Here is a 27939-nt window from a genome sequence, read left to right on the forward strand (position 1 = left end):
CCAGTGGTCACTGTCCCTAGCCCTGGGGCAAAGTTTGGTTGCCAAAGTCTTTCCTTATGGAATGAGGGGGTGAGGGGGCAGCTGAGCAGTAATGTCATGGAATTGGCCGGGTGTGGAAAGCAGAGAAAAGGGGATACAAGTTTGGGGGAGGGGGTTCAACCCTGAATATCTGATGCGAGGCCAAGGACTCTCCACATTTGCTGATCGGTACAGTGGCTTGGGCCCCGCAGGTTTGGGAGCGGGCAGGAGTGCTCACATCTTTGGAGGGCTTGCGGAGAATGTCGCCTACACCACCACCGTTGCGTAGCCCATGGTTCATGACGGTGACGATGCACATCAGCAGAGTGTCACAGGCCCGCTCTGTGTTGTCCAGCTCCCCATCCTCTGCAGGCAGAGTGTGCTCAGGCCCAGGCTGTCAGCTCCTCCCTCCCCACCCAGACTCCCACACACACACCACCCTCACCTTCCAGGACCTCGGGCACCGAGACCCCTGAGACACAGTCCATCTTGTCCCCACTGCAGGTGTCCACAAATGCAGCAGCTCCATGTGGCATCCCCAGGGGGCTGGCTGGAGGGGACATGGATGAGGTCACCAGGAGGTCCAGTCCCTGGCCTTATCATCCCCTGGCTCTGTCCCCAGCGTCACATCCTCCAGGAAACCTTCCCTGATCCTGCCAGCCCTCCACTGTCTGGCCACAGTGAAAGGTCATCACGCCTCTGCCCCCCACTGGGTTGCACACTAAGGGCAGGGAGGGGTCTCTGTACCCCTAGGCCTGGCACACGGGCAGCTTCTGCAAATACTGGGTTTAACATGAATGACAGTGCAAGGAGCTCCAGCCCTCAAGCAAGGGGTTCCTTAGGGGCCAGAGACCCAAGGCTCTCCCACCCACTCAGTGTGTTCCAGAAAAGAGCGAGGCAGACTGGTGTGAGCTAGACGTCCCCAGAAGCCAAGAGGAGAAGCAGACGGGAGCCTGGTGAGGTAAGCGCTGCAGGTCCTGGTCCTGATGCCAGACACTTGTGAGACCCAACCTCATTCCCCACAACCTGCCCAGGAGAGGAAGCCTCCAAGACCTGTGGAGTGGTTGTTGGGCAGTCGGTCGACCTCAAGGATGAAGTCATCCTTGAGGAAGAGGAAGCCAACGATGGAGAAGAGGTAGACCAGGATGAGGGCCAGCAGGGCTGTCAGCAGGATGGAGCGGCCATTGCGGGTCACACTCTTGATGACGTTGAACAGGGTCTCCTCGCGGTAGATGAGGTCAAAGAGCTGCAGGATGGGGTTGAGATAGGGATGGCGCCTTGAGGGGCTGGGCCAGCCAATCTCGCTGGGGATGCCACTGGAACCCTGAGGGCTGCCCGGGCTCCAGAGTTTCCCAAGGCTCCTCTAGGGAGGTCTCTGCACTTAGTCAGGAGTAACCAAGCTGGGTGGGTCTGTCAGGGGAGCTTCTCAAAGAACCTGGAATTCTAGGGTCACAGAAAGGGAGTGGCCCAGGGGAAGGCACGAGGGGTGAAACGGGTGGTTGAATACCAGCCAACTCTTACAATGCCCTTGCTACATGCCAGGAAACAGTGTAAGTGCTTTCCATGCATTAGCTCATTTCATCTCACAATTATTTTAGAAGGCAGGGGCTGTTGTAATCACCATTTTACAGGTGAGGAAACTGAGGCATGGGGCAGTTAAGAAACTTGCCCAGTTACACAGCTAGTAGTAGCCCAGCTGAGATGCAAACCCCTGGTCCAGCTCCAGAGTCCAGGCTTGAACCACCACTGTACAGGAGAAAGGGGTCAGATGGCCACCAGGAGTGGCCATCAGGGCCTTGAGGGCCAGGCTTGGGTAAGGCAGAGGAAGACTGAAATCTCACTGCTCCCAGCCCAGCAGCAAAAGGACTGGACAGAGAGACTGGTGACAGGGAACTGCCAACAACTCATGGGAAGCCTCAACCACCTCATGCCCCCATCCAGCCCCAGCCCACCCAGAAGGCCTCACCAGGATGCTGTAGAACAGCTCATGAGCAAAGAGGCCCAGGACACTGGTCAGGATGTAGCCCACGTGGTAGAGGAATTCCATGTCCATGACCATGGCCTTATAGCCCCGGATGAAGGTGCCACGGTTGCCCACGAAGCTCACCACAAACACGATCTTATTGGTCAGCTGGGGGCGAGTGCAAGGCATGAGGGTCAGTACCCTACCACCTACCCTGAATCTGCACACATGCCTCCCCAGTGCCCAGCTCAGAGCCTGGGAGGCACGGCATTAACGAAATTGCTTCCAGAAATACATCTGGGCGCCTGGGACTCAGGATACAGAAGCAGCCCCTTGGGTCCTCAGTTCCAGGAAGACAGTGACGTATAGGCAAAGGAGGATGGGGACAGAGAAGACCACTGACTGGGTGGGTCTATCAGGCAAAGGTATTCCTTGCTCAAAGCACTTTATTTCCATCTGTCAGGAGATTGTCATTATATATGAATCTGCACATCTGCCGCGTAGCAGTGCCCCTGGGCAATGCACAGCCAGCAGTGTGCACAGCCACCCTGACCCTGCTGTTCCAAAGGGACTCTTGAATTTCTGTCTCTGGGTGCCAGCTGCCCTCAGATGTTGAGGGAGAGGAAGAAGGCACAGAACAGTCCCTGCCATCGGTCTATAAGGAACTTGGGAGCCCAACAGAGAGGAGGAGATGGGACGGAGCAGGGGCTTCTGGAAGCAGCAGGCCAGCGTGCCGTCTGAATGCAGTGAGCATGAGCTTGTTTGGGAATGGGGGCTCCCTCTGGCACTCACATTGAGGGCACCCAGGATGTTGAGAGTGGGCCCGATGCCCAGATAGTAGATGGAGCGTAGGATGAGCGCCACGATGAGGGGGCGAATGCTGTAGCGCTTGGTGAACAGGGCCGCGATGGAGAAGCAGATGAGGATCCAGAACAACAGTGAGATGAGAGGGGAGTCCAGCACGCCTGGGGGCCAGGGGCAGGGTGAGAAGGGCTCCCTCAAGCCCACCACAGCCCCACAGCAGGTCCAACAGGTGCCGAAAAGCCACCTTCTCCTGGCAGCCTTCTCAGTTAAGTTCCTGGTGCCTGGTTTTAGCCTTCTCCATTACACCTGCCCCTCAGGCCTAAGCGGGAGGCCCTTTCTAGCTGCGGCTACCAGGTCTTGTTTCTGGCTGACACATCTGTGCATGTGCACGTGCACGCATGCGCCATCTCCCATGAGGTCAAAGACCCTGACCGTCCCCTTGGACCGCACCTGTGTCTCCATGATGTGGTGAGAGCCCCCAGGAAGGTGCAAGGGGGTGCTTTTGCACAGTCTGCATCTGGTCCCCTCAGAGGCCAGCTGGCCTCAAGGCTCTGCCCCAACCCAGGAAGGAGGCATGGCAGGGCCAGGGGGACCTGCCGGCCAGCCCTGTGTTCTCACCTGTGGACGCGCCCTCCATGTAAGGGTAGAAGAAGGCAATGATGATGTTGATAAACACGGCCAGGTTGAAGGAGATGCTGCCCCACAGGGTCATGCGGCGGGAGAACCAGTAGATCAGCGGCATGCCTGAGGAGGGCAACGGCGAGCTGCTGGAGGGCCCTGGTGAGCACCCTCTGTCCCTTGCATGCGGGGACCCGCTCAGGAGGAAGCCACACATGGAAGAGCGCTTCCTTGGGGTGGGGCGGGGGTGGGCGCAGGGCACCCACAGGCAGGCAAGGGAGGCCATTATAACAGGGTGTCAGTGAGCAGCTCCAGACCGCCCCACCCTCCCGCCCGCGGGTCTCACTGCGGAGCTTGCGCTGCCACTCCATCTCGTTGTGCAGGAAGGAGGACTGGTCAAAGAAGTCGCTCACTTTGCTGCCCTGCTCGTCCTGCTCGGTAGTGGTGAAGAGCCGGTGCTTGGTCTCCTCCGTCAGGAACTGGCAGATGCCAGGCACTGGGAACACGATCTGCTCCATGCTGCGGTCCTGCCGCACAATCTGAGCACACACAGCACATGGTCACACCCGGCCCAGGCCCCCACGCCCACCCCTGCTGCCCACAGGCCCACCTCGATCTGGGACGTGTGGTTCTCGTAGTAGGCCAGGGGGTCTTCCTCCTCCTCCTGTGCTGGCACTGAGGACTTGAGCATCTGTGACAGCTGCTTGTTGTTGAGGCTGAGCTGAAGATGGGGAGGGCGCGGAGGTCAGACCCCAGCCTGCACATCCAGGCCTGGCACTCAGCCCCTAGCCTCCCAGGCCTTCCCCCAGCTCTGAACTACACTTCAGCGAGTATTTCCGCCAAGCCAGACCAGGCCAAGCCCAGCCCAACTAGGACGTAGCCTCGAGAATCTGGTGCCAAAGGGAGGGAAGCGGGAGAGCCATTACCAGAGAATCCCAGAGGATAGCCGGGGCCTTCCTCAGTCCTGCCCAAGTGCAGCCCAGGTCCTGCTTAAAGCTTCCAGAACCACCCCAGACCCACCTGAGCCTTGCTTCCATTTCTCAGTCTGGGTTTCACCCCTGGCTGCCAGTCCCGATCAGCCTCCTGAGCTGTACCCCCAAATTCTAGCCTGGCTCATATTCTAGGGCCTCACTCTGTTCCAGGCCATGCCCTTGGGTTGAGGCTCCTCCCTGGGCTCCAGGCCCTGCCCCCACCCCAGTCTCGGGGCCAGCACCCACCATGGAAGAGATACCCTCGGCCTCCTCCTCTTGAATGCGCTTCACCGGCTTCAGCAGGTGCTGCAGCTGTTTATTGTGCCTGGAGAGCTGAGGGAAAAGGCAGCACAGTCACCAGGGCATGGTGGCTGGGCAACATGGTGGCTGGGGGACGATGATGGTGACTGGGGGGTGATGGCAGCTGGCGGGGCATGGTGGCTGGGTGGTGACAATGGCGACTGGGGGTGATGGCAGCTGGCGGGGCATGGTGGCTGGGGGGTGACAATGGTGACTGGGCGTGATGGCAGCTGGGGGGGCATGGTGGCTGGGGGTGACAATGGTGACTGGGGGGTGATGGCAGCTGGGGGACATGGTGGCTAGGGGGTGACGATGGCGACTGGGGGGTGATGGCAGCTGGCGGGGGCATGGTGGCTGGGGGGCATGGTGGCTGGGGGGCGACAATGGCGACTGGGGGGTGACGATGGCGACTAGGGGGTGATGGCAGCTGGGGGCATGGTGGCTGGGGGACATGGTGGCTGGGGGGTGACGATGGCGACTGGGGGGTGATGGCATCTGGGGGGCATGGTGGCCGGGGGAGTGATGGCTGTCAGGCACCCAGGGGGCCACTGGTGGAACTGGTACCTGCAGCGCCAGGATGTAGATGTTGTGGCCCACTTCACGTGGGCTCACCTCCGAGTTCTCACGCTCTTCTTCCTGCAGGTAGGCCTTCTTGATGACGTCCACCTGGAGGGGCAGTGCCTGTTCCAGTGCTCTCTTCCTAGGGTGGTAGGGCCAGCCTGGCCCTCATCCCCATCCCAACACACTCCACCCAGTCCTGCCTGCCCGCCTGCCCGCCCGCCTGCCCGCCTGCCCAGCCTCACCAGCTCCTGGGGCCGCAGGCTGATGAGGATGCGCTCGGCATTTTCACTGTCATGCCGGCTCTCCATCAGAGCCAGGAGCAGTTTGGAGGCATTGTCCTGGATGGAGGGGCGGAGGGAGGCAGGCCACAGTCTCAGGGCCCCCACCATGCCCCTGACAACTTCTCCTTCATTCCTCTCCATAACAACTCTCCCATCCCACAAAAGGTCAGGTGCCATGACCTTCCCATCCTCCCTCCCCTAGGCTTAATGAGAAGCATCCTGCACAGCCAGCCCACCCATAGGCTTGCCCTCGCCCCCACTGTGGCAAACACTCAGCTACCCAGACAGCAGACACACACGTAGCAAGTCCTCAGCTAAACCAGGACATATCTGTATCCACAGTGTGTGTGTGTTTCAGCATGCTTGCGCACACGTGCACGCATGTATATATAAACATGCGAATATTACACACACACCCTGCACACACCACACACTTGTGCATCCAAACGATGCCCCATCACACACATAATCTAACACCCATATATTACACACCACTATGCACACTTGACACGCAAGTCACACATACGTGCATGCACATCACATGCACACCCAGCACTCACACACCTGCCACTGGGTCCCACCTTGAGCTGCAGCACCAGATCCATGCGGTACTTGCACAGGGGGCTGATGTCATTGAGGATCAGTGCGGTGATGATGTCTATGCCATTGGACTCGTGAGTCACAATGCAGGTCTGGCAGGAGGCAGTGGGGGACACAGGGCCCAAGCCCTGTCAGAATTGTGGCAGCCCCAGAGAACTCAGTCTCTCTCCCTGCCCCAGCTGGCTGCATCTACCCGCATGTCCACACTGCCACCCTGGCTGCCGCTTGTGCCACCAGGCCAGCTCACCTGGTTCTCATGGCAGGGGCCCTGGCAGTACTCAGTGAGGGTCTCCAAGGTCTGGATGACAAGGCCCACATTGTCCTCATTGATGTAGAGCCCCAGCAGCCCCAGGCCACCCGTGGTGCTGCCGCACATGATGTCCAGGAACTGCAGCGTCTCGCACACCAAGTTGTAGTTGGTTTTGTTGTTCTGACAGCGCAGGAAGTTCTGCAGGGCACAGACAGGTTGGGCACAGCACAGCTGCAGCATGGAGTGGGAGGCTGGCCTGGGGAGCACGATCTTGTGTGCTGCAGGGGTAGGGGAACCACTGGCCACAAAGCAGCAGTGCCCAGGCCAGGGCACACATGCCATAGAGGGACACCGGCCACAGTGCCTGGTCTGCATGCCGGCTGGCTGGTGGGGGAAGGGGCAGGTGTGTGGCAAAGCACTCACCTGCAGGTCCCGGTTGTGATTCTCGCACAGCAGCTGCAGAAAGCGCAGGATGGGCTGCATGATGAGCACAGACGTGCCCATCTCGTTGCTCTGCACACGTTCGCTCACTTCGTGCCCCCGGCGCAGGCTGGGGCCCAGCGAGTAGCGGGATGAGGAGCCAGGTATGGAGAAGGAGGCCACGCGGCCTGTGGGCGAGACCTGGTGAGGCTGGAGCTGCCCACCCCCTAGGCCTCCACCCTGCACATCTTATCCTGGGAGCCCCGTCACGCTGCGCCTCTGCCTCAGACCCCTGACCTTTAGTGGTGGGGTCGACTGGCTCACGGTCCTCATGTGGCTGGCTGCCCAGGTCATTCATGTTGACTGCCACGGTGGACTTGGTCTCCTGCTGGGCCCGCTTCATGCGGTCGTGCAGCACCTTGAAGAAGCGCTCTGACTTCTTGTCACTCATCATCAGGTTGTGGAAAGATTTCTGGAGATAGACAGTGGCCAGGGAGCAGCCTCAGCACTGGACCCTACTCCTACGCAGGGCGTGGAGCAGGCACACCACACTGCTGGGGCCACCGGGGCCGCAGGGGCCTGACTAAAGGCCTGGGTGCTGGCGGCTAGCATCCATGGCCACCCATGGGCGGCTCCATGCCCCATGTCTGTTCCTGCATCACGTGGTCCCTTCACCACCCCCACATATCCCTCTGCCCCAGCCAGGCCTGAGCCCATCTCCTCATCATCCTGCCCCCATCATGCCCACTCTTCTCACCGCTCAGCCTCTGCTCAGGCCTCCTGCCCTCCTCTTTCACACCCTCCTTGGCCTTCAGTGCCCAACTCAAGGCCCACCTCCTCCAAAAAAGGGAGGGAGGCAAAGGAAAGCATGTCCAGGCCCCAGGCCCCCCACACCTGGATCTCTGTGTTGCCACCATCCAGCAGGCGGATGGCCAGGCCAATGCTCTCCTGGAAGATCTTCTCATTCTTGGTGCTGGTGATGAGGTCGCATACCAACTTGGTGGCCCCCTCCTTGTCCAGCCGGCACTGCGTGGCTGCGATTGCCGACCAGTCTGGGTCCAGGCCTGCGGGGGGGACTCAGTTGAGGGAGAGCTGGTGGGACAGGAGAGCGGAAGGGAGGGCCCAGGGGCAGGAGAAGGCGATACTGACCAGTGCCCATGGGGTCAGGAAGGTCCCCCCGCGAGGTGGACTTCCGGTTCTGGAGGTAGTTTTGCAGCAGCATCTTGCGCAGCTGATTGCCCTGGGGGAGGATGGGAGTGAGGCCCCATTGTGGGTACAGTGCACCATTGACCACTGGCCCAATGGGCTTGACCCTGAGCCCCTGGGCACTCCTGACTGGCCCACCCAGCACTTGCCCCACCAGGGCACTCACCCGGTCCCCATACTTGGTTTTCTTGAGCAGCATCTGCTGCAGGGTCCGCAGCACCTTGATGCACAGCTTCTCCTCCGACTCCATGAGGTCCTTGGTGTGCTGGATCAGCCTGAGCCAGTCAAGGAGGCAGCTCAGGGCAGCCCCACGCTGCCTCGCTCCAGCCACTTTCCCGCCCCATCCCAGGCAGGAACACCTCCAGGCCCTCTGACCCCGTGAGCCTGTCTAGTCCCCACCGGGCCCTTCCCTGCCCCCGGCCGCTGCACCCCTGCTGCCCCCACACCCAGTGTCTCGCTCACTTGGACAGGAAGCCCCCACTCTCGCAGCGCTGGTAGGCCTCACTGCCCTCCAGGAAGAGCAGCTCAGGCCAGTGCAGGACGTCCACCAGCACGGACAGCTCAGCCTGCACCAGGGGCTTCAGCCGCTCCTCCAGGGCTGTGATGATGTCCTGGGGTGGGCAGGGCAGGGTCATTGCCAGACGCAAGAAATGACCTGGGTATGACTGCCATTCCCCTGACCCGAACGCCAAATGGCTCCACAGATTGCCCTGCCTCTGTCTGAGGGGCCCACACCCACAGAGACACCCTGAACACAGCATGATGTCTGTCTGCTCAGAGCCCTGGCTGGGAGCTGCAAGGCCTGGCTTCTCTCCCAGCTCTGTGTGACCTTGGGTAAACCCCTTACCCTCTCTGAGCCTCAGTCTCCCACCACGTGGGGAAAATAACCCACCACACCCAAGCTACCGGCCAACGAGATGGTGCACAGAAATGTGCTGCATAGACGGGAAGGTGCTGCAGGAGCCAGGGGTGGTCCCGAGCTCCAACCCCACTAGCAGGCCTCTGGGTTCTCCAGGCTTCCTCTGGAAGGAGGCTCCCCAGTCCCCTGCTGCAGGGCCCGCCCTTAGCAGCCCCAGAGTGGGGAGAAGCCAACCAGCCCCTTCCTGGAAGTGTGAGCAGGACAGGAAGAAACACTCCCCGAGAATTTGCCCCTCCAAAGTAGGGGAGCTCCTGAGTCAACCAAGCAGCTCCCGTGGCAGATGCCAGGCAGCCCCACACCCACCTGCAGCTTCTCAATGATGTTCTTGTAGTCCCACTGGTTAGCGGTGGGGGTGACGCGGGGGAAGGCCCGCGTGGTTGCCTTGTAGCTGGAGGCGTTCCGCTGGGCGGCAGCTGCACAGCTGGCTCCACTGCTGAGCATCGAGCTGATGTGGGCGTCCAGGTCCATGGGCAGCGAGATGGCCCGGCCCTTGGCTGGGTGGGAAGGGAGGGGGTGCTGGTGCAGGGGCAGTTCAACCAGCCAGAGGCCAGGCTCAGGGCTGCCACACCAGGAGACAGAGTGAACTAGACTGAGGGTCTGGGGGACAGAGACCCCCCACCCTGGCCTACGCTTGAGGGACTGAGAGGCTTTCTTCCCCTTGTTGGGTAAAAGGAGAGTTTCTGCCTCTTTGATTACCCCCTGGCTCTACCCTGACTTCCCCCTCCTTTGTCTCACCTGTCTTCTCCTCTTCCCCAGCTGTCCCTAACAATCCACAGGCCTCCCTCCTGCCTGAGCCCATCTGCAAATACCCATAAAAAACTCTAGCTGGAGAATGTCGGCCAGCATCCTTCTCTGGGGAACTGACTCAGAGGAGAAAACAGCTTCTCTCAATTGCCAGGATGCCAGGCAGACACCAAGAAGGACTTACTGAGAACCACCTGGGAGCAGGAGATGGGCGAGCTTAGGGATAAAGTGTTTATTAGGAGGGCAGGCGTCCCCATTGTGAGCAGTGGAAGGAGTGGTTTGGAGCTGGTCAGTACCCCGGCACACTCACCCACCATGGCGAGGGTCCGGATGCAGGCCTCCACAGAGCCCTTATGCTGCTGCTGTAGCCACGGACACTCGAGGAGCCGTGTGGTGGACTGCAGCAGCTGCACCACAATCGTCTGGTGTGTCTGCAAGAAGTCACAGAGCCCGCTGCTGCAGCCCAGCCCCGCACCCTGGGCAACCCAAGGTCCAGGAACCAGGGCCCAATCAGAATGGGCATGGGTGGAGAGACGGAGCCTTCACTAGCCACCATAAGCCTTTGTGCTGGTTGGAAAAAGGTACTTGCATTCCCTTCAGCAGTGCACGACCTGCCCAGCTGTACACGGCAGCCCTGTAACTCCCCAAGGCTGTGGGCTCATAGCCATGTTGCTGACTCTTTCAAAAAATGTTTAAATAAATTAATGTTGTAAAAAGATGATGGATTTACATGGTTCAAAAACCAAAAGGTTATTTAAAAGATAACACTTTGAGGCTTGGCACAGTGGCTCACACCTGTAATCCCAGCACTTTGGGAGGCCGAAGTGGGTGGATCACTTGAGGTCAGGAGTTCGAGACCAGCCTGGCCAACATGGTGAAACCCCGTCTCTACTAAAAATACAAAAATTAGCCGGGTGTGGTGGCGGACGCCTGTAATCCCAGCTACTCGGGAGGCTGAGGCTGGAGAATTGCTTGAACCTGGGAGGCAGGGGTTGCAGTGAGCCAAGCCTGTGCCACTGCACTCCAGCCCGGGACACAGAGTGAGACTCCATCTCAAAAAAAAAAAAAAGGTAACACTGAGAAGTCTCTCCCCTATCACTCTCACAGCCCTGGAGCTGATCAAGGATGGGGAAAGCTGACCCCAATTACCAGAGTTCCATGGTCCCAAAGGGATCCCAGGGCCCAAACGATGTGTGTCAAAATACACCACCCTTCCTGGGAAGGCAGGACTCAGCATTTTTCCCCCCAGTCTTAGAAACGCTACCCCACACCACCCCAGCCCTATCCCCCTAAGTAGCCCCTTTTGTTGGTTTCTTTTGTATCCTTCCAGTGTTTCTTTGATCTCGGTCATGTAGCAGGGCCCTTCCTTAAGGGAACCTGGCTCGCTTTCATTCAGGGGGCTCTGGGCTGAGCACTGGCTCGAGTCTGGGAATCTGGGGATTGACTGAGGAGCCATGAATCTTTCGTGATTCAAATCAGGCTTCTGTACACTGGCCTGGAGCCCTTCTGCTTAGGCCTTCAGAAGACTACCTGCCTATTTCAGTTCTAAGATCACTGTGATCAACTAGCCAGCACGAAGGATCTCTGCCAGGGAGACTGTCGTGATCCCTGCTTTGGCTGTGCCATCCCATGCATGGCACATCCACCTTTTCTTTGGTGAGTAAGTGCTGCCACTTTGGAATCTGCCACACCCACTGGACTTAGGAGTTCCTGCGGGATGATACCATTCCCACTGTCATCCTGGCCCACAGAAACTGGGATATGCTTGTTGTTTTAAACTGCTAGGTTTGGGGATAATTTGTTAACACAGTATAGATAACTAATACACTTAGGCCGGGCACGGTGGCTGACACCTGTAATCCCAGCACTTTGGGAGGCCAAGGCGGGCAGATCATGAGGTTAGGAGATTGAGACCATCCTGGCTAACATGGTGAAACCCCATCTCTACTAAAAATACAAAAATTAGCCGGGCGTGGTGGCGGGCGCCTGTAGTCCCAGCTACTCGGGAGGCCGAGACAGGAGAATGGTGTGAACCCAGGAGGCAGAGCTTGTAGTGAGCAGGTATGGCGCCACTGCACTCCAGCCTGGGCGACAGAGCGAAACTCCGTCTCAAAAAAAAAAAAAAAAAATACACTTATGTATCCTTTTGCTACTTCTTTATGTACTATAAGCAAATATGAAGATATATTCTTATTTCTCCCCTTCCTTTCACAAAAGCTAGGCAAGTTGGCCCTGGGGTGGCGGGAGAGGAGAAGCTCACCTGCAGGGAAGTGCTGTTCTCAGAGAACGGGGAGCTGAAGAAGGCGTTAATGGTGTCCAGCACGACGCTCAGCACGTACTTCTCCAGGGCGGGGTCAGCCACACGCTTCTCACGCTTGCTGCAGACCTGAGGCAGGGGAGAGGGATGCCTGGGGGGGTCCTCACATGGGGCCCCTCCACTCCCACCCCTCCTGGGGGGCTTTGCCCACACCCCACACGGGGACAGACCCGCGCCATGTCCAGGGTGAAGTTCTCAAAGAGCATCCAGATGTGGTTGCTGGTGTAGATCTCCTTCATCTCCACCTCCGTGTCCACATAGCAGTGGTTCACGAAGTTCACATAGGCCATTTTCACCTGGGCAGCGGGCGGGAGGTCAGGGGCGTGAGCAGGCCGCCCGGCTGGGCTGTCCCTGCCACATTGCTCCTGTCCCCTGGCCTCCCAGTTCCTGCCCAATTCCCTGGCTTGGCTTTGCCCACTCTTCCTGTCCCGTGGCTTTACCCGCCCCTTCGCCCCATCTCCAGCCGTCTTGCCCAGTCCCCCGATCCCCACCTCAGTGATGCAGTCCTCATGCGTCACCACAGACACCACATCCTCCAGCGGCAGCAGGGAGGTGCACTTGATCTCAGTGTAGACGTTTTTGCCCTCGGCGCAGGCAGCCAGCAGGTCCACCAGGGAAATGTGGTACATGAGGGGGCTGTGGTCCTCCACGCCATCGCGGGCGGCCTTCATCATGTCCAGCAGGTGGGCCAGCGATGCCTTATCGTTGTAGAACACGACCACATCGTCACCTGCATTGGTCAGCTGCGGGCAGGAGGGGGCACGTGTGTCACACTCTTGGTCCAGCAGGCCCTGGGCTCTCCTCTCCTTTGCTTACCAGGGGGAAACTGGGACTCTGACCACAGAGTCCCACCTGAAATCAGGAAATCCTCCCCTGGCTGGGATTTGGGGGTTCCCCAGCTGATGTCTCAGGCCCTCTGCCAGCAGAGATACTGACCCCAGGACCCAGAAAGTCCCTGCTTCTCCCCACTGGAAAGAAGTCCCATAGGGGTCATCTCAGAGGCAGCTTCCTCCAGGAAGCTCTCGCTAATCCTGTCCTGCTCACCCCCTCCCTCCCCTGGGCTCCCACAGCAGTTATTTAAACCCTCCTCACTGAGCACACACCACATCCCTCTCGTGCCAGCGACTGCATTATTCACAGTAACATAATAATAGCAATTAATAATTAACACTGCGCAGCAGTTCCAGCACATCGTGCCTTGTTTATGATGTCCTAATCTCCCTTCAGTGTTTGCTCCTTTCTCCCCCTGCCGCCTACACTGTCAGATGCTCAGGGGCAGGGACCACGTCTGTTCCAGATTTAGACCTAGCCCTTTATCCTTCATGCCTTCACTCAACGGGTGTCTGTTGAGAACCTACTATGCGCCACACACTGGGGCCCTCGCAATGCACACAAACGATGGGGTCCCTGCCTGTGCCCCCCAGGAGCTGGCACTCAGCTGATGTCCCCTGTGCACGTACAATCCGTGGCACGTAGTGGGTGCTTCCTGATTTTAAATGAACGATGACAATTGACAAGTGAAGGAATGCGTGCTTAATTTCTTTCTGGCCTATTGTCTGAGTTCTGCTGGGTGTCTGATGCTGCTGGGACCCTGTTTGCGTTCTATCAGGTCCATAGCCTGAGTTCTACCACATCTGCAGCCTCACTTCTCCCTCTGCGTCCCCTCCATGGTCAGCAGCTGAATGTTCCTTTTGTGACACACCGTCTGACTTCTCTAACTCTGCAGCCTTCCCGCCAAGCCTCTGCTCTGGGCCCCCACCCCAAGATCCCTGAGCACCCCTCAGCCCCGCCCTCACCTCAGTCATGATCATGTCCTGGCACTTCTTGACGTACTTGCCCTCAGCCTTGATGACGGTGTGCAGGAAGTCCAGGTACTGCACATGGCGCCCGTGCGTGGCCAGCAGGTGCACGAAGTGCTGCAACACGGGCTCGCTGATCTCGGAGCAGAGCTGATAGTTGTTCAGGAAGATGTGTTGCATGGTCTCTGCCTCCAGGAGCTGCAGTGGGGGGCATCTGTCAGAAAGAGTTCTGGGCCCTGCCCCCACCCTCCCACCTCCCGCCTCGTCCAGGTGCTCCCAGCCCTGCACCCTCACCCCTGGTGTGAGGAAAAGGTGCAGGTGCTTGTGCAGCAGGGCCTGGTTGCCAGGGTTCCCTGCACAGAACTTCTGCAGGAACTGGTGCGTGTAGCGTAGGATCTCCATCATCTTGGCATCACCCTGGGCACAGGAGGCAGGGAGAGGGTGTTGGGCCCACCAAGGAGGGAGGCGAGGCCCCAGCTGAGCTCCGACAGGAGCAGGGGTGTGTTGGGCTTGGGACTGGGACCATGAAGAGGCCAGGGTAAAGGGAAAGTGGGGCCCCCAGGTCAGGATGGAAACGTGTGAGGGGCGGGAGCTCAATGGCCGAGATGAGGCTGGAGTTGGGGCAAGGCAACAGGGTCACGGTCAGTGTCAGGGTGAGGCCTGGGACATACTGAGATCAAGATCAGTCATGGCAAGGGGCTGAGGGTCAAAAGGGGAGATGAGATGAAGATTGGAGTCAGGAGCCAGGGTGGGCCTGGGGGCAGGTCAGCGTAAGATGTCAGGATGAGGAATCAAAACCAGGGGTCAGGACAAGGCCAGCACTGATGTCATGGGTCAAAGAGAAGTTGGGTTCAGTTAGGGTCAACGTGGGTCAAGGTAAGGAAGCTGAGGGTCAAAGGTTGAGATGAAGCTGAGATTATCAGGGTTAGGTTAGAGAGGGGGAAAAAAGGGAGTCAAGATCAAGAATCAGCATGAGGCTGCACTTAAATCAAGGTCAAAGGGGATTAGGATGAGGGGTAGAGGGTCAAAGGTGATACTAAGACAGGGTTCAGGGGTCAAGGCATGCCTGCAAACAAACAGGGCAGTGTAAGAGGCCAGGTGAGGATGGGAGAGGTTGCCTGCATTAGGGCCTAGCGTACGGGTGAGGTCGGGGTTCAGGGGGAAGCCGCCCCAGGGAGTCAGAGGTCAGAAGTCAGAGCCACCTTGTCGTAGGGGATCTGCAGCAGGTCCAGCATGACCTTGTGGGCATCCATGTTCTTCAGCAGCCGTTGCTGCTTCTTCCTCATTTGCTCCCCGACCCCGCACATCTTATTCAGCCTTTCCAGGATCTGCAGGGGAGGCGGGTGAGCCAGAGCCCCTTCCCTACTTCTCAGGCTGCCCTCTGCCTGGCCCACCACAGACAAGTTCCAGCTGGCACCCGGGACAGGAAGGGGGAAGGAGGTCACAGGCGCTGAATCAGACCCTCGCAACAGGCCAGGGAAGCACTAAAAAACCCAATTCCACCCATAAAAGTAAATAGAACAATATGACTGCAAAATGGAATTTCATGAAATTCCTTCAGCTTTAAAATAATTCCATCTGGACCTTGGCAGGGCTGTTTTTAATGTGCAGCAAAGGCTGGAAGATGTCTATTGTGAGGGCCAGTGGCTGGCCGACGGAGAGGCACAGGAGGCCTGGCCAGCGGGAGACCCCAGGACCATTGGGGCTACAGAGCCCTACCCCGAGGACCCTTGGCCACTCACGCCCTTGACAATCTGGTAGTTCTCACTGCTTTTCTCCCCTGGTGGGTGCAGAAAGCCCTCCTCGTCCGTGGGCCGCTGGAAGCACAGAGAGGATGGAGGTCAGCCAGGCCCAGCCCTCACAGGGAGGTCTGCCCTGGCCCCCTGCAGCCCCGCTCACCTCCTTCTTGTCCTTGGCTGTGCCTGCCTCCACCTCCTCGCCCTTGCCGCTGCCCTTCTTGTCCACCCACAGCTCTGACTTCTCCACCATGGTCCGCAGCCGGTCCAGCTCTGACTTGATCACCTTGTAGTTCTCCACGTCCTGCGCTGAGATCAGCAGCTGAACCTGAAGGTAGAGGATGGGCCTGGCTGGTGAGATGGGCTCCAGGTCCATGCCACTTAGAGACCTCCAGCATCTCCCCTACTCGAGGGTTCCCCTCCCAACATCACCTGCCACCACCTGCCTCTCTCCACCAAGCCAATTCCCACTCAATGTTTCTGGCTCTGCCATAAGCCCACCACCTCCAGGAAGCCTTCCCTGATGGCCACAGGCCTCCCTGCACTGCCTGCCCTGAGCTGCCACATAACCTGGCTTCAGTTACTCACTGACTAGTGCCTCAAGTGGCTGTGGTCTGTCACTCATCCACTGAGACCCCAAACAGGCAGGGCAAAGCATAGTGGCAGCCCTGAACCCTGAAGGCCAGGCCTGCGTCTGACTGCCACCATTCTCACTCTGGGTCAGTGGGCAATGGAGGAAAGCTCCCTGGGCCTGGATTCCTCCCCGCTCTGGAATGGGAGGGAGAGTAGTAACCTCGCTTCAGGGCTGCTATGAGAATGCCATGCAATAATGCAAGTCCAGTGCTAGTGCCTGGTACATGGCAGACACTTATTTTTTAAAGGCCAACACTGACTGGTATTGATATTTCACAGGGAGCTGTCGGGACTGCGTGACATCACAATAGCAAACGCCAGTCACATCAGTGAGGGTTGTCTGCATGCTAGGCATGATTTGAAGCATTTAGCATAGGTGCACATAATAGAGTTGGCAAACTGTAAAGTGCTGTCCACATTGTAAGAAATGGCAGGTACTAAGCCAGGTCAGGAGATTCAGTCTTCACCTAGGAGCTCAGCAAGGCTGAAAACCCCAAATGTGCATCCCAAGTTAACCCCTGAGCTGTAAGCTCCTTAATCATCGTTTACTGTCCCCCAGTGCCCGGCGCAGGCCTCATGCTCAGGGCCAGGGCCAGGTAGTCCCGTCACCTGCTTGAAGGTGTGCATGGCCTCCTGGCGCTGGCTGAAGTGCTTGAAGAGCAGCTGCAGGGCACCCGAGACCAGCGGTGCATAGTCATGCATGGTGAGGTGGATGAGCACGCGCAGGAACATGCGGCCGCCCTCGTCATCCACCTCCAGCATGCTGCTTGTCTTCCTGCGGACACGAGGGCGCAGGGCGCGTGGGTGAGACTGGCACGCTCCCTGCTGTCCGTGGCCGGTAAGGGGGCCCTGGCACAAGCACACTCCCCGCCACCCACTCAGCAGATGCAGGGCCAGTCTAAATGTGTTTAAAATATTGACACTTTCTCAGCAGTTTAACAGCCACTCCCCTGAATCCCCGGAGTGACCCGTGTCTCCTGGGATCTCTCAGGACTTCCCTTGATTAAGCAACTGAAGCAAGAACTCTTTTATTTATTTATTCATTTATTGAGACAGTCTTGCTCTGTCGCCCAGGATGGAATGCAGCCAGTGGCATGATCTCGGCTCACTGCAACCTCCACCTCCCGGATTCAAATAATTCTCCTGCCTCAACCTCCTGAGTAGCTGGGATTACCATTATGCGCCAACACACCTGGCTAATGTTTGTATTTTTAGTACAGACAGGGTTTCACCATGTTGGCCAGGCTGGTCTCGAACTCCTGACCTCAAGTGATCTGCCCGCCTCGGCCTCCCTAAGTGCTGGGATTACAGGCGTGAGCCACCGCGCCCAGCCAGAAGCAAGGACTCTTAACACAGATCCCACTGCCACCATGCCGGGGATTCATGGATAGAAGCTGGGCCCATGAACAGAGATGGAGAAAACGTTACATCTTTATTTTTCCCAACCTCTAACCAAAATACAGCATTTCCTTCAATGAGGAAATATTTGTGGCACCTGTGAGTCTGTCACCAATAAATATCACATATGTTTTCACACCACCTCAGAGTTGTTAAAATCACAAAATATCGTTTATATTCGTCGCTCCCTTGAAGTAATGGTACTAATTATACCCACCGGTGCAGCTCGCTACTTAACGTATTAGCAAAGAGGCACATATATTACTGTCACTGCTAATTTGTTTTCTCCAATATTTTGATAACTGTCACTCCAAGCCATTGGTTCCCTTTGTCTTGTTATGTGCTTTATTTTATGAGTTTACAATCACCATTCTGAAAAGCAGTCCGTAGGCCCTGCTAGACCCAGGCATAAGCCTGGCCCCAAGATGCTAAGAGCCCCCAGTAAGCCTCTGCCTCCAGCCCCTCAGGGCTTCGGGTGGATGGGCTGCATGTCCCCACACTTCCTCCCTCCTCTGGGACTGGGGACGTTGTTCCAGCTATCCAGCTACCTGATTCAAGTCCACTGCACAAGAGAGGCACACCTGCCCTGAGTAGGGGCGGAAGAATGGCGGGATGACTAGGAACCAAAGGGCCCCCGAGATCAGTGGGACTGGGGAGGCAGGGGAGGGGCTGAGCACAAAGCCCAGTGAGGGTCTGCAGAGAGAATGGCAGAGGGAAGGGCCAGCCCCCAGCCCAAGAACCCAGACCAGCCCAAGAGGGGGTATCGAGCCTCCCAACCCCACACACCCCTGCAGCTCAACCCTGGCCTCACCCCACTCCAAACATGGCCTCCGCCTGCTCCCCGATACGATCCAGGTTCATGTTGGCAGCTGTGGGGAGAGGGGCAGATGGGAGCAGGTGGTAGGCCCAGCCCAGGAAAGAGGGGAGCACAGGCAGATACTCAAACCACCCTCTTTCCTGCACTGGCTGCACAGCAGCTGCTCTGCCTGCCCCTTTCTGGGAAGGAACCAAGTAGGGGAGGAGTCACAGCCCCCTACTTCCCTGCAGGGCAGTACAAAGTGGGCAGAGATCCAGGCTGGGGAGTCAGGAGATCAGGTCCTGGTCAAGCTCTGCCTCTGATTGGTTGTCACCTTGAGCAAGTCCCTGCTTTTCTGTGAGCCTCAGTTTCCCCATTTGGAAAACGAAGGGAAGGGTGCCTGCCCTTCCCCCTCACTGAGGCAATTAAATGAGACAATGGAGAGAAAAGGCCTTTGCGGACTAGAAAAAGGAGAAGGGCTTGGGAGCTGGCTCCACCCCACTGCTGTGTATCCCTGGGGAAGTCGCACAGCCTCAGCCTGAAGGCAGGGCAGGGGCTCACTGGTGGAGTCGAAGGCAGGGGCTGTGCCATCAGCCCCGCTGTCCTGCATGGGAAACACCTCCACGAACTCCTTCTTGAAGACAGACAGCAGATAGGAGATGCGGTAATCCAGGCGGACATTGAGGATGAACTGGAGAAGAGGGGAAAGAATGAGGAAAGGGTCAGGTGAGGATGGGGTCAGGACTGACCTGAGGTCAGAAGGCCCTTCCTACTTTATGGGGGGCAGGGGGCCCCCAAAAAGGCTCTAGCACTTGGGGTAGCGGGGTCCTCAGCACAGTCATTCGGGACGCTCCAGGATGTCACAGCAAAAAAAACAAGACCCCTCTCCCCAAGGAGGCCCAGGGTGCCCTCTCCTCAGCTCTTGCCCCAGTGATGGAGGACGGGGGCCTCCTCTCAGCATGAGGCAGTGAGCACCCCTGCACCCAGCCCACTCAGTCCCTCTTTCCCAGGTTAGACACTGACAGGAAGGGGAATGAAGCTCCCAGGTCCAAATCCTGACTCTTGTTCTCCTATCCTGCTCAGCCAAACAGACCCTGGATACTCACAGGAGGGGAAACTGAGGCCTGTGAGGGAGGAGGAGCGGCTACTGTGGGGCAGACGTGAGGATGCAGGGTTTGCAGACATGGGTGAGTCACACAGCCTCATGGCACACAGGGCCTTTGGCCAAGCCCCAGGATGCAGACATGGAAGGCCCAGCCCTCAGAATGAGTCAGAAGCTCCCTCCACTCTGACTCCCCGCCAGAGGTCCCCCATGGAGGTCACTGCACTACCCTTCCTGCCCTCTGGTGACAGCAAGGCAAAAGCAAGCATCCCCATCCCTTCTCGGGGATGAGCCCCTTCCTGGGGTGTGGCTGGGGAGTCTCAGATGAGACCAGAACAGCGATGACCGCATCCACCTTGCCAAGAAACAGGTTCTTAAATCTCTAGCTCTGCTTCAAAATCCCTGTGACCCTGGGAAAGTCCCCTCCCCGCTTTTACTTTCCCCATCTGTAAAATGGGAGAATTGAGTTAGACTTCAGTGCACGTCAGAATCACCTGGAGGGTTTGTCACAACACAGCCCACAGGGCCCCTCTCCAGTGTTCCTGACCCAGTAGGTCTAGGGTGGGGCCCGAGAATGTGCATTTCTGTTTTTCTTTTCATTTATTTATCATTATTACTAATTTTTTAATAGAGATGGGGTCTCACCCAGGCAGGTCTTGAACTCTGAGCTCAAGCAATTCTCCTATCTTGGCCTCCCCAAGTGCTGGGATTACAGGCGTGAGCCACTGCGCCCAACCGAGAATGTGCATTTCTAGCAAGCTCCCAGGTGAGGCTGGCCCAAGAACCACAATGTGGGAACCGCTGGGCCTGACAGCCAATCCCGATGGAGCCTTCAGTACCAAATACTGAGATCTGAAGGGGTTTGCCCTGCCCAGCCTCCCTGTACCTGCCCCATTACCCTCCCCCTATCCCCAACACCTCCCACGTGGTCCTGGCCAAGGCACCTGAAGGATTTCCAGGATCTTCAGCTTGGTCTCCATCACCACAATGTCCTCATTCTCCTCAAACTTGCTTCTGTCCAGCGGTTCAGCAGCACTGGCGCCAGCAGGCAGGCTGGGGGCACCGAAGACTGACTGCTTGCGGCTCAACACCATGGTGGACATCATGTGCCCCACGCCCTGGATGGACCGCCGCACATTCTTGCCTGTGGAACGGGGAGTACAGGAGGTTGCTGAGGAGGTTGTAGAGAGTGTATAGCAGGGATCCCTGGTCTGATGAGGGAGGCAGAGGGTGCACATTCTGTTTATGTCAGCTGCAGGCAAAGCCTTGCTAAGGAAGGGACAGGGCTAAGCCAGGAAGGCTTCCTGGAGGAGGGGAGCTTTAAGCCAAATCTGGGGAAAGAAGGAGGTGTCAGGGCAAAGGTGAGCTGTGTGGGGAGATGACTGAGAATTGTCTGTAGGAAACTGTAAGAGCAGCTACACAGCCTGGGGACTGAGGGGACACTGCAGGGAGGACAGCCCTGAAAACAGTACCAGGCTCTAGGCACCTTTTGTTTAGATGAGTTTATGCCCCCTGGGAGTGTCTGGGAGGGCAGGGCTGCCGCTCGCTCATCCCTCAGACAGGCTGTGCCTCCCTCCTCCTCACACACACAATGACAGGGCTGTCTCGCTCCTCCCTCACTATCTCCCCTCAAGACCAAGCAGGGTTGGAAGGCAACTTCCCCAGACCCGGGGTCTCCAGGGAGTCCGGGCAGGGACCCCTCTGGTCCCGCTGAGGTGGGAGAGGCTTGGGCCCAAGATATCCTCTTGAGGCAGAGCCAGGTTGGGTGGGGGGAATGCGGGGCTGGGGAAGGTGTTGATCTGAGGGAACTTCCTGTGCTAGAAGGAGGTTGAGGACCGCCAGGGTGGCCCAAGCCGGGCAAAGGCCTCACCACCGGGGTCCTCATAGGCCTGCAGCATGGCCGGGGGCCCCTGCACACAGTCGATGATGCCCAGCAGTGTGCGAGTGAGCCGCAGCAGCTCGCTGAAGCTGTAGAAGCCGAAGTAGATGAGGTTGTGCGCCAGGCTGACCACCTGCGGAGGGGCGGGGCCGAGGTGAGGTGGGAGGGGCCGGTGCGCGGGGGCGGGGCTTCGTGGAGGGCGGGCCGGGACTGGGGAAACTTCGTGGAGGGCGGGCCGGGACTGGCGAAAGGGGCATCATGAGCGTGGGGTTCCCAGGAGGGACAGCGGAGCAGGGAGAGGCAGCCCTTTCCCAGGCATTGGAACAGCAGCCTGCCTCTTGGAGAATCCCAGCCTTCTATACGGTACCCCTGCACTGGCTGGGGATACAGAAGGAAATGGGGGGATCCCACAGCCGATTCCTGGGTGCAGACTGAGGCCAGTGTAGGGCCAACCAGAGCCCCACGGACCCCAGCCCCTGGGCACTCCCCCAACCACCTCAAAAGTGAGCTTGTTCTTCTCCTCGTTGGCAAAGGGCACAGCCTCGCTGACCACATTGTTGAGGTAGTCCTCCACGAACTCCATGGTGTTGGCAAACTTGTTCTTCTTGTCATCTCGGGATGCGTTGAGGTTGGAATCATAGCTGAGGGTGGAGGCCATGAGGCATGAAGGTCCCTGAGATGCACCCACCCCAGCCTCTGCCCCTGTCCCGCCCACCCTGCCTCCACGACCCTCTCACTCCTTGATGGTGATGGCTGTGGGGATCTCAGTCCAGAGACGGGCAAACTTGACCGGCGTGACCAGCTCCTGGGGGTCGCGGTCCACATGCACGTGCAGCATCAGGTGGCAGAAGGAGGCGCGCAGGTCAAAGGGCAGCATCTCATCCGCCATGCACAGGAAAATCAGGTCCACACCCAGCTGCTGGGAGATCTCATCGATGGCCAAGTACTGGCGGTCCAAGCACATGCGGGCAAAGAGCTTCAGCTGGTACCTGCAGGACAGGGAGGACGGTGAGGACACGGCAGATGGCAGCCGCAGGGCTGCTGGCACTGGGCACTGGACTTGGTGAGGACTCAGTAAAATAGCAAAGGGATTAGGTTAAAGATGCACCAGCTGCAATTCTGAGTTAGAAAGGTGAATGGAAAACCTGTCTGTGATGACGAGTACTTGCAATTCTCCCCCTCCTGGCTACGACTCAGCCAGGACAGGTTTTTATGGGAAGAGGGACGTCTGAGAGATGAGGGAAAGGGTGAGAGACAGGGGAGGGCAGTGAGGTGAGAAGAGCCAGCCTTGGCCAGGAAGGGTGAGGGCAAGATGGGAGAGAGAGGACAGGGAGGTGAGTAGGTGGTGAAAGGGGTATGACCTTGATGGAGGGGATACAAAAATGAGGAACGTAGGAAGCTCTGTGCTGCCCTGGCAATACCAGGCCCTCTGCCTCCTCCTCACAGACATGACTTCCCAGGGGCTCTGGAGCCGGACAGCCTGGGTGTGGGCCATGGCTCACTGCTGATGGCTGTGTAACCTCAGGCAAGTTCCTTTACCCCTCCGTGCCACTGTTTCCCCAGCTTTACAACAGGAGTAACTATAGTAGCTACAACAAGGGTTGTCATGTGGCTCAAATGAGGGATCAGGACAAGTGCTTTAAAAGGTGACTGCTACGTGGCAAGCATTTAAGAAGGGCGTCTAAAGAGATTTTTTTTTTTTTTTTTTTTTTTTTGAGATAGTCTTTCTCTGTAACCCAGGCTGGAGTGCAGTAGTGTGATCTTGGCTCACTGCAACTTCCACCTCCCAGGTTCAAGCGATTCCCATGCCTCCGCCTCCCGAGTAGCTGGGACTACAGGTGTGTGCCACCATGGCCAGCTAATTTGGTGAGGTTATTTTAATAATACACGTTTGGAAACAGGTTGGGTTTCTTTGAAGCCTGGTTCCTGTGCTGTGCCACCCAGTGCTATTCGGGGCACAGAGTCCTCTTCACTCAGACTTCCTGGAATGAGGCTGCATGGCAGGGGAGTGACAGCAGGGACGCCTCTTCCGAGGAGGCAGGAGCCCCACCTGAGGCTGTCAGAGCTCATCCTCAGCAGGGATTGGCCAACAGCCTACTGAGAAGGCTCAAAGGCACAGGAAGAGGGAGGGGAGGAGCTGGGGCGGGGCACCTGTAGTAGCTGAGCACATTCTCATCATGGGCGTTGCCGGCCCGCGCCTCCTGGGCCAGCTGCCTCACACTCTTCTCATGGTGCTCGTTATTCTTGTCAGTCCACGTGAGCCACACTTCCTCGTCTGAGTACTCGATGCTCAGGTACTCGTGGGATTGGGCCATCTCCTTTACGGGCCGAAGTCTGCAGACCACCAGCAACCTGTCACAGGGAGCCAGGGCCAGGGCGCTATGCCTGGACCCCTCCCTGAGCACACCCAGCCGCACAATGCCAAACACCACAGGGACCCAGACAGACCATATACATCTCAAGGGCAGGGACCATGGCTCATTCTTTTCTGTGCCCCTTCCCCACTCCCCCACCCTGCCCCACAGTGCCAGGCACACAGCAGGACACATAAGAGGCACAGAGTTCACAGCTGCAGAGAGCAAGGGTGCCAGCTCCAGCCTGAATCCAGACAGGGCCTAAGCTCTAAGACAGCTGGGCGCCAGCAACGTGGAGCCCAAGTGCGGGCAGGGGGCGCAGGGCTCACTCGGTCTGGATGAGAATGTCACTGTTCTTGGGGTCCAGCACACACTTGCAGATGAGCTCCTGGGTGACGGGGATGGCAATGTGGTTGGACACACACAGGTCAGAGAGGTAGTCCAGGAACCTGGGGTGGTGACAGCCAGGGGTGGGGAGAGGGTCTCAGAGGCTGGTCCCTCTAAGGACGGAGCCCACCCTTCCCTTTCTCCTTCCCCAGCTGGCAGCACCGCCACCCTGCGACTAGCTCCCTCTCAAGGCTTAGAGATGGGTGGGATGGACTCCCAGGTCCCCAAGGAGGGAGAGCCCCAGGGCATCATCCTGGAGTCCGGGAAGGCTAGATGGGAGTTCGGGGGGACAGGGTGAGGAGGCGCAAGGGCCAAGGTGATATTCAAAATATTTAACAACTGGTTCAATACAGGTTCTGACTTTGTCACTGGAGAAGGTCTTGGGGGCCTCTAGTGGTACCAGGAGTCATTCCCATTGTTGCTAGAGTGGGCCAAATTTGGGGGGATCCCAGAGAAAGGCTAGGGAGGCTAAGGCCTCAGGGGGGTGGCAGTTACCAACAGGTGCAGGAATAGTTCAGTATTCTCACAACCAGCAGACTTTCTACCCAGGCAAGGGAGGAGGGAGGGGCAGGCGCCGGGTGGGGAGGGGCTTCGGGCCCACCTGGGCTCCCGGTTCTTGCGCACAAGGCTGACGAAGGTCTCCACCTCGGTCTTGGTGATGTGCTTTTCCAGGAGCTTGCGATTGTTGTGCAGCAGGGCGGTGATGGTGTCCTCAGCCAAGATGTCATAGCCAATCTGGGACTGCATCATCCCAAACTGCTTGGCGATGTGCTCCTGGGGGGCAGACAGGCTGGGGGTCACAGAGAGTCACAGGCGGGCCACAGGGCCCAGCTCTGCTCTGGAACACTGCCCCCAGACCCCGAGATAGGGACCCAATACCCTAGAAAGGTGGAGGTCTGCCGGGCGCGGTGGCTCACGCCTGTAATCCCAGCGCTTTGGGAGGCCGAGGCGGGCGGATCACAAGGTCAGGAGATTGAGACCACGGTGAAACCCCGTCTCTACTAAAAATACAAAAAATTAGCCGGGCGCGGTTGTGGGCGCCTGTAGTCCCAGCTACTCGGGAGGCTGAGGCAGGAGAATGGTGTGAACCCGGTAGGTGGAGCTTGCAGTGAGCCGAGATCACGCCACTGCACTCCAGCCTGGGCGACAGAGTGAGACTCCGTCTCAAAAAAAAAAAAAAAAAAAAAAAAAGAAAGGTGGAGGTCCGGGAGAGGAAGCATCACTGGGCAGAAGAGTGACTTAGATTACGTAGTTATTTAGCTCGTGGGCTGTTTCCCACCAGAGCGAAACCTCCACGAGGGCAGGGACCTTGTTTGTGTGGAAGGATTGGCTACATAACTTGTCAGGCCCAGTGCAGAATGAAAGAGCAGGACCCTTGCTCAGCACGGAATCTAACCCAGTGCAAGGCCCTTGTGAGCAGTGGGCCAGGTTCCGTTCCCATGAACTCAGCCCTGCTGTCTGGTGCCCTACCGGACCCCAGACCCCAAAACAGTGCCTGGCACAGCACGTACGCCTGAGGAAATCACTTGCTGAGGAAGGAACACGTAGCCAGCGAGTGGGCCAGCGGGGCAGTGGCACACCTGGTTCTTGCGGTAGTCCTCCTGGGAATGCCGCAGCACACGGTAGCACAGACGGAACATGTGCTGATAGGGGGCATTCTTCTGGTCTGACAGCTCCTCCAGCCGCACCAGGGGACCTTCACCCCCCTTCTCACGGAACGGGGCCTTCAGAATGCCAAAGATCTGGGGGAACACGGAGGGTGAGGACTGATTGCCCAACACCTGTCTGCATCCTGAAGTCATCCCAGGAGTCATCCCTGAGCCCCGACTGACTCTGCCCTAAAGCCAGCCCAGACATCGGCTTCGAGCTGATTCTAAGCTGGACCGCAACCCCAGACCAGCCATCCTCAGCCCCAATTCCAGCCCCAGCTCTCTCTACTCCTTGTTGGAATCCCGAAGCTGACCCCAGCCCATCCCTCCCTGATGCAGATTCTAATCCCAGCTCAGATCTGGGGCCTGGGGGAAGAGCAGAGGGTCTCGGCAGCTCAGGGTCTGAGGCTAAGAGAAAAGGCAGGCAGGGCCGCTGTGGCCAGAGCTTAAGAGATGAGACACAGGCCTGCCTTGTCAAAGTAAAATGTTACATAATTACAAAAATGTTTTAAAGGTTGGGGCTGGGTGGAGAGGTGAAAAAATTGTTCTGAAACAGACAGCAAAGTGACAGAGCAACAGAATGGAATGAAAAAACCTTAACTGGATCCTCATTTAAAAAAAAAAAAACAAGCTTTACAAAAACATTCTGGGAACATTAGAGAAATGTGATATGGACTTGGTATTGTTGTGATTTTCTTAGGTGTGAGCATGTACTATGGTTATATAAGGCAATGTCCCTATTGTAATAGGGATGCCTGCTGAAACTTTTGGGTGTAAAATGCTGCCTATTTTGAAATGTGTGGACAGAAAGATGGATGTGTGAATAGAGCTACATAAAGCCAAGGCAGCAAAATGGTGAGGCACCTTGTGTTCCCTGTACTATTCTTCCAATACTTTCTCAATATTTGACGATTCTCATAATAAAAAAAATTGTTAAACATTTTTTTGAAGCACAGCTCTGGACCCGACATCCTGAGCTCAAATCCTGTCTGCCGCTTCCTAGCTGTGAACCCTGGGCCAAGCAACTCTGGCCTGTGTTTCAGCTTCCTCACCAGTAAAACAGGGTAAGAATCACGGTGCCTCCTCCAGGCAGTGAGGATCAAATTCGTCAACACATGTGGGGTACTTAGGGAAGAGCCTGGCACATGGTCGTGCCCCATATATACTGGTTTTTGTTAAAGTGGGGGATGAGCCTGCAGTTCAAGGCATCCCTCTCCCGGCACCCGGCCCCTCCGTGTCCCCTCATGAGTACACACGCACTTGTTTGAGGATGTTCTGCTCTCTCATCAGCTTCTGCCGTTCCCGGTTGGGCTTGCTGACCATGATGTCCAGGACATTCTGCCCATTGTTGGGGACATCACTGACAAAGAACACCAGGTCTTCCAGCAGCTGGATGACAAACCTGGGTGAGGGTACCCGGGGATGACGAGTGTGAGATGCCCACCCAGCAGGTGCCTCTTGTGGGGAGCCAGTCCCTCCCAAAACATGGTTTTCCTGAGTTCACTCAGCAGCCCCCAAAGCACAAAACCCATCCTCAGCCTACGACTCCTCTCCCCGGCTTTCCCCTGAAATACTCTCCAAACACGCCCAGCCACACCCACCCTGGATTTCAAAGTGGCCCCAAGACACAGAATCTCAGAATATCCCAAGCTGGAAAGGAAGTGCAGGGCACGAGGCGAGGAGTCTGGTGTGAAGGGGGCTGTATTTGCATCCTGACTCTGCCACTTACTAACTGTGTGACCCTGGGCAAGTCTCGTAACCTCTCTGAGCCTCAGCCCCGTCATCAGTAAAGCAGGGCTAGGTGGCCTTGAGACCAGGCTCAACACAGTAACCAGCTCCATCATAGGGTTAGTTCTGGGAGTACTTGAGCTGTGAGGCACCCAACTCCTGCACCCAACTCCAGGGTCCCAGGCTCAGCCAGGGCCCCACAGGGGCCAGTCCCCCACTCTCTCCCCAGTTTGCCTGGCTTCTGCTTCATGACTCCTTTCTTCATGAAATGCAGGCCCTGGGAGGGCAAGATCACTCAGAAAACCTCTGTGCCACTGCAGCCCACCTGCGGTCATTCTGGCTGATGAAGCCCTCATTGAGTTTCTCCACGGCGCTGGCCAGCATGGAGCTGGCATCATTGGCAAAGTCCAGGTCTCGGATCTCGGACACAGGCACCGACACGATGGCAAAGGCCTCCTTGTCTTCCTTAGTGGGGCAGGTACCCAGCTGCAGGGACAGGGGTCAGC

The 27939-nt window shown here is 57.6% G+C and overlaps 1 protein-coding gene across 1 annotated transcript in view; it reads right to left on the reverse strand.

Annotated features, from left to right (window-relative positions):
- Positions 1-27939, reverse strand: part of ITPR3 (inositol 1,4,5-trisphosphate receptor type 3) — a 77180-nt gene that overhangs the window by 4315 nt on the left and 44926 nt on the right. Inside the window, exons 14-55 of the mRNA XM_078000103.1 lie at positions 27759-27919; positions 26966-27107; positions 25637-25798; positions 24658-24830; positions 23999-24118; positions 23467-23667; positions 22053-22304; positions 21812-21956; positions 21307-21448; positions 20381-20580; positions 18896-19025; positions 18350-18407; positions 16750-16915; positions 15671-15835; positions 15514-15588; positions 14974-15099; positions 14066-14188; positions 13769-13969; positions 12464-12715; positions 12143-12268; positions 11916-12041; positions 9966-10086; positions 9215-9405; positions 8455-8603; positions 8159-8267; positions 7936-8026; positions 7681-7850; positions 7084-7258; positions 6790-6974; positions 6364-6564; positions 6098-6208; positions 5478-5573; positions 5239-5340; positions 4621-4707; positions 4014-4124; positions 3750-3942; positions 3404-3529; positions 2774-2946; positions 1985-2149; positions 1072-1264; positions 464-568; positions 257-384 (exon numbers count right to left, since the gene is read on the reverse strand). Coding sequence (XP_077856229.1) covers positions 257-384; positions 464-568; positions 1072-1264; positions 1985-2149; positions 2774-2946; positions 3404-3529; positions 3750-3942; positions 4014-4124; positions 4621-4707; positions 5239-5340; positions 5478-5573; positions 6098-6208; positions 6364-6564; positions 6790-6974; positions 7084-7258; positions 7681-7850; positions 7936-8026; positions 8159-8267; positions 8455-8603; positions 9215-9405; positions 9966-10086; positions 11916-12041; positions 12143-12268; positions 12464-12715; positions 13769-13969; positions 14066-14188; positions 14974-15099; positions 15514-15588; positions 15671-15835; positions 16750-16915; positions 18350-18407; positions 18896-19025; positions 20381-20580; positions 21307-21448; positions 21812-21956; positions 22053-22304; positions 23467-23667; positions 23999-24118; positions 24658-24830; positions 25637-25798; positions 26966-27107; positions 27759-27919 — 6228 coding nt within the window. The remainder of the gene's footprint in view (positions 1-256; positions 385-463; positions 569-1071; positions 1265-1984; positions 2150-2773; positions 2947-3403; positions 3530-3749; positions 3943-4013; positions 4125-4620; positions 4708-5238; positions 5341-5477; positions 5574-6097; positions 6209-6363; positions 6565-6789; positions 6975-7083; positions 7259-7680; positions 7851-7935; positions 8027-8158; positions 8268-8454; positions 8604-9214; positions 9406-9965; positions 10087-11915; positions 12042-12142; positions 12269-12463; positions 12716-13768; positions 13970-14065; positions 14189-14973; positions 15100-15513; positions 15589-15670; positions 15836-16749; positions 16916-18349; positions 18408-18895; positions 19026-20380; positions 20581-21306; positions 21449-21811; positions 21957-22052; positions 22305-23466; positions 23668-23998; positions 24119-24657; positions 24831-25636; positions 25799-26965; positions 27108-27758; positions 27920-27939) is intronic.

This window comes from Macaca mulatta, chromosome 4 (genome assembly GCF_049350105.2).
Source record: "Macaca mulatta isolate MMU2019108-1 chromosome 4, T2T-MMU8v2.0, whole genome shotgun sequence".
NCBI lineage: Eukaryota > Metazoa > Chordata > Mammalia > Primates > Cercopithecidae > Macaca > Macaca mulatta.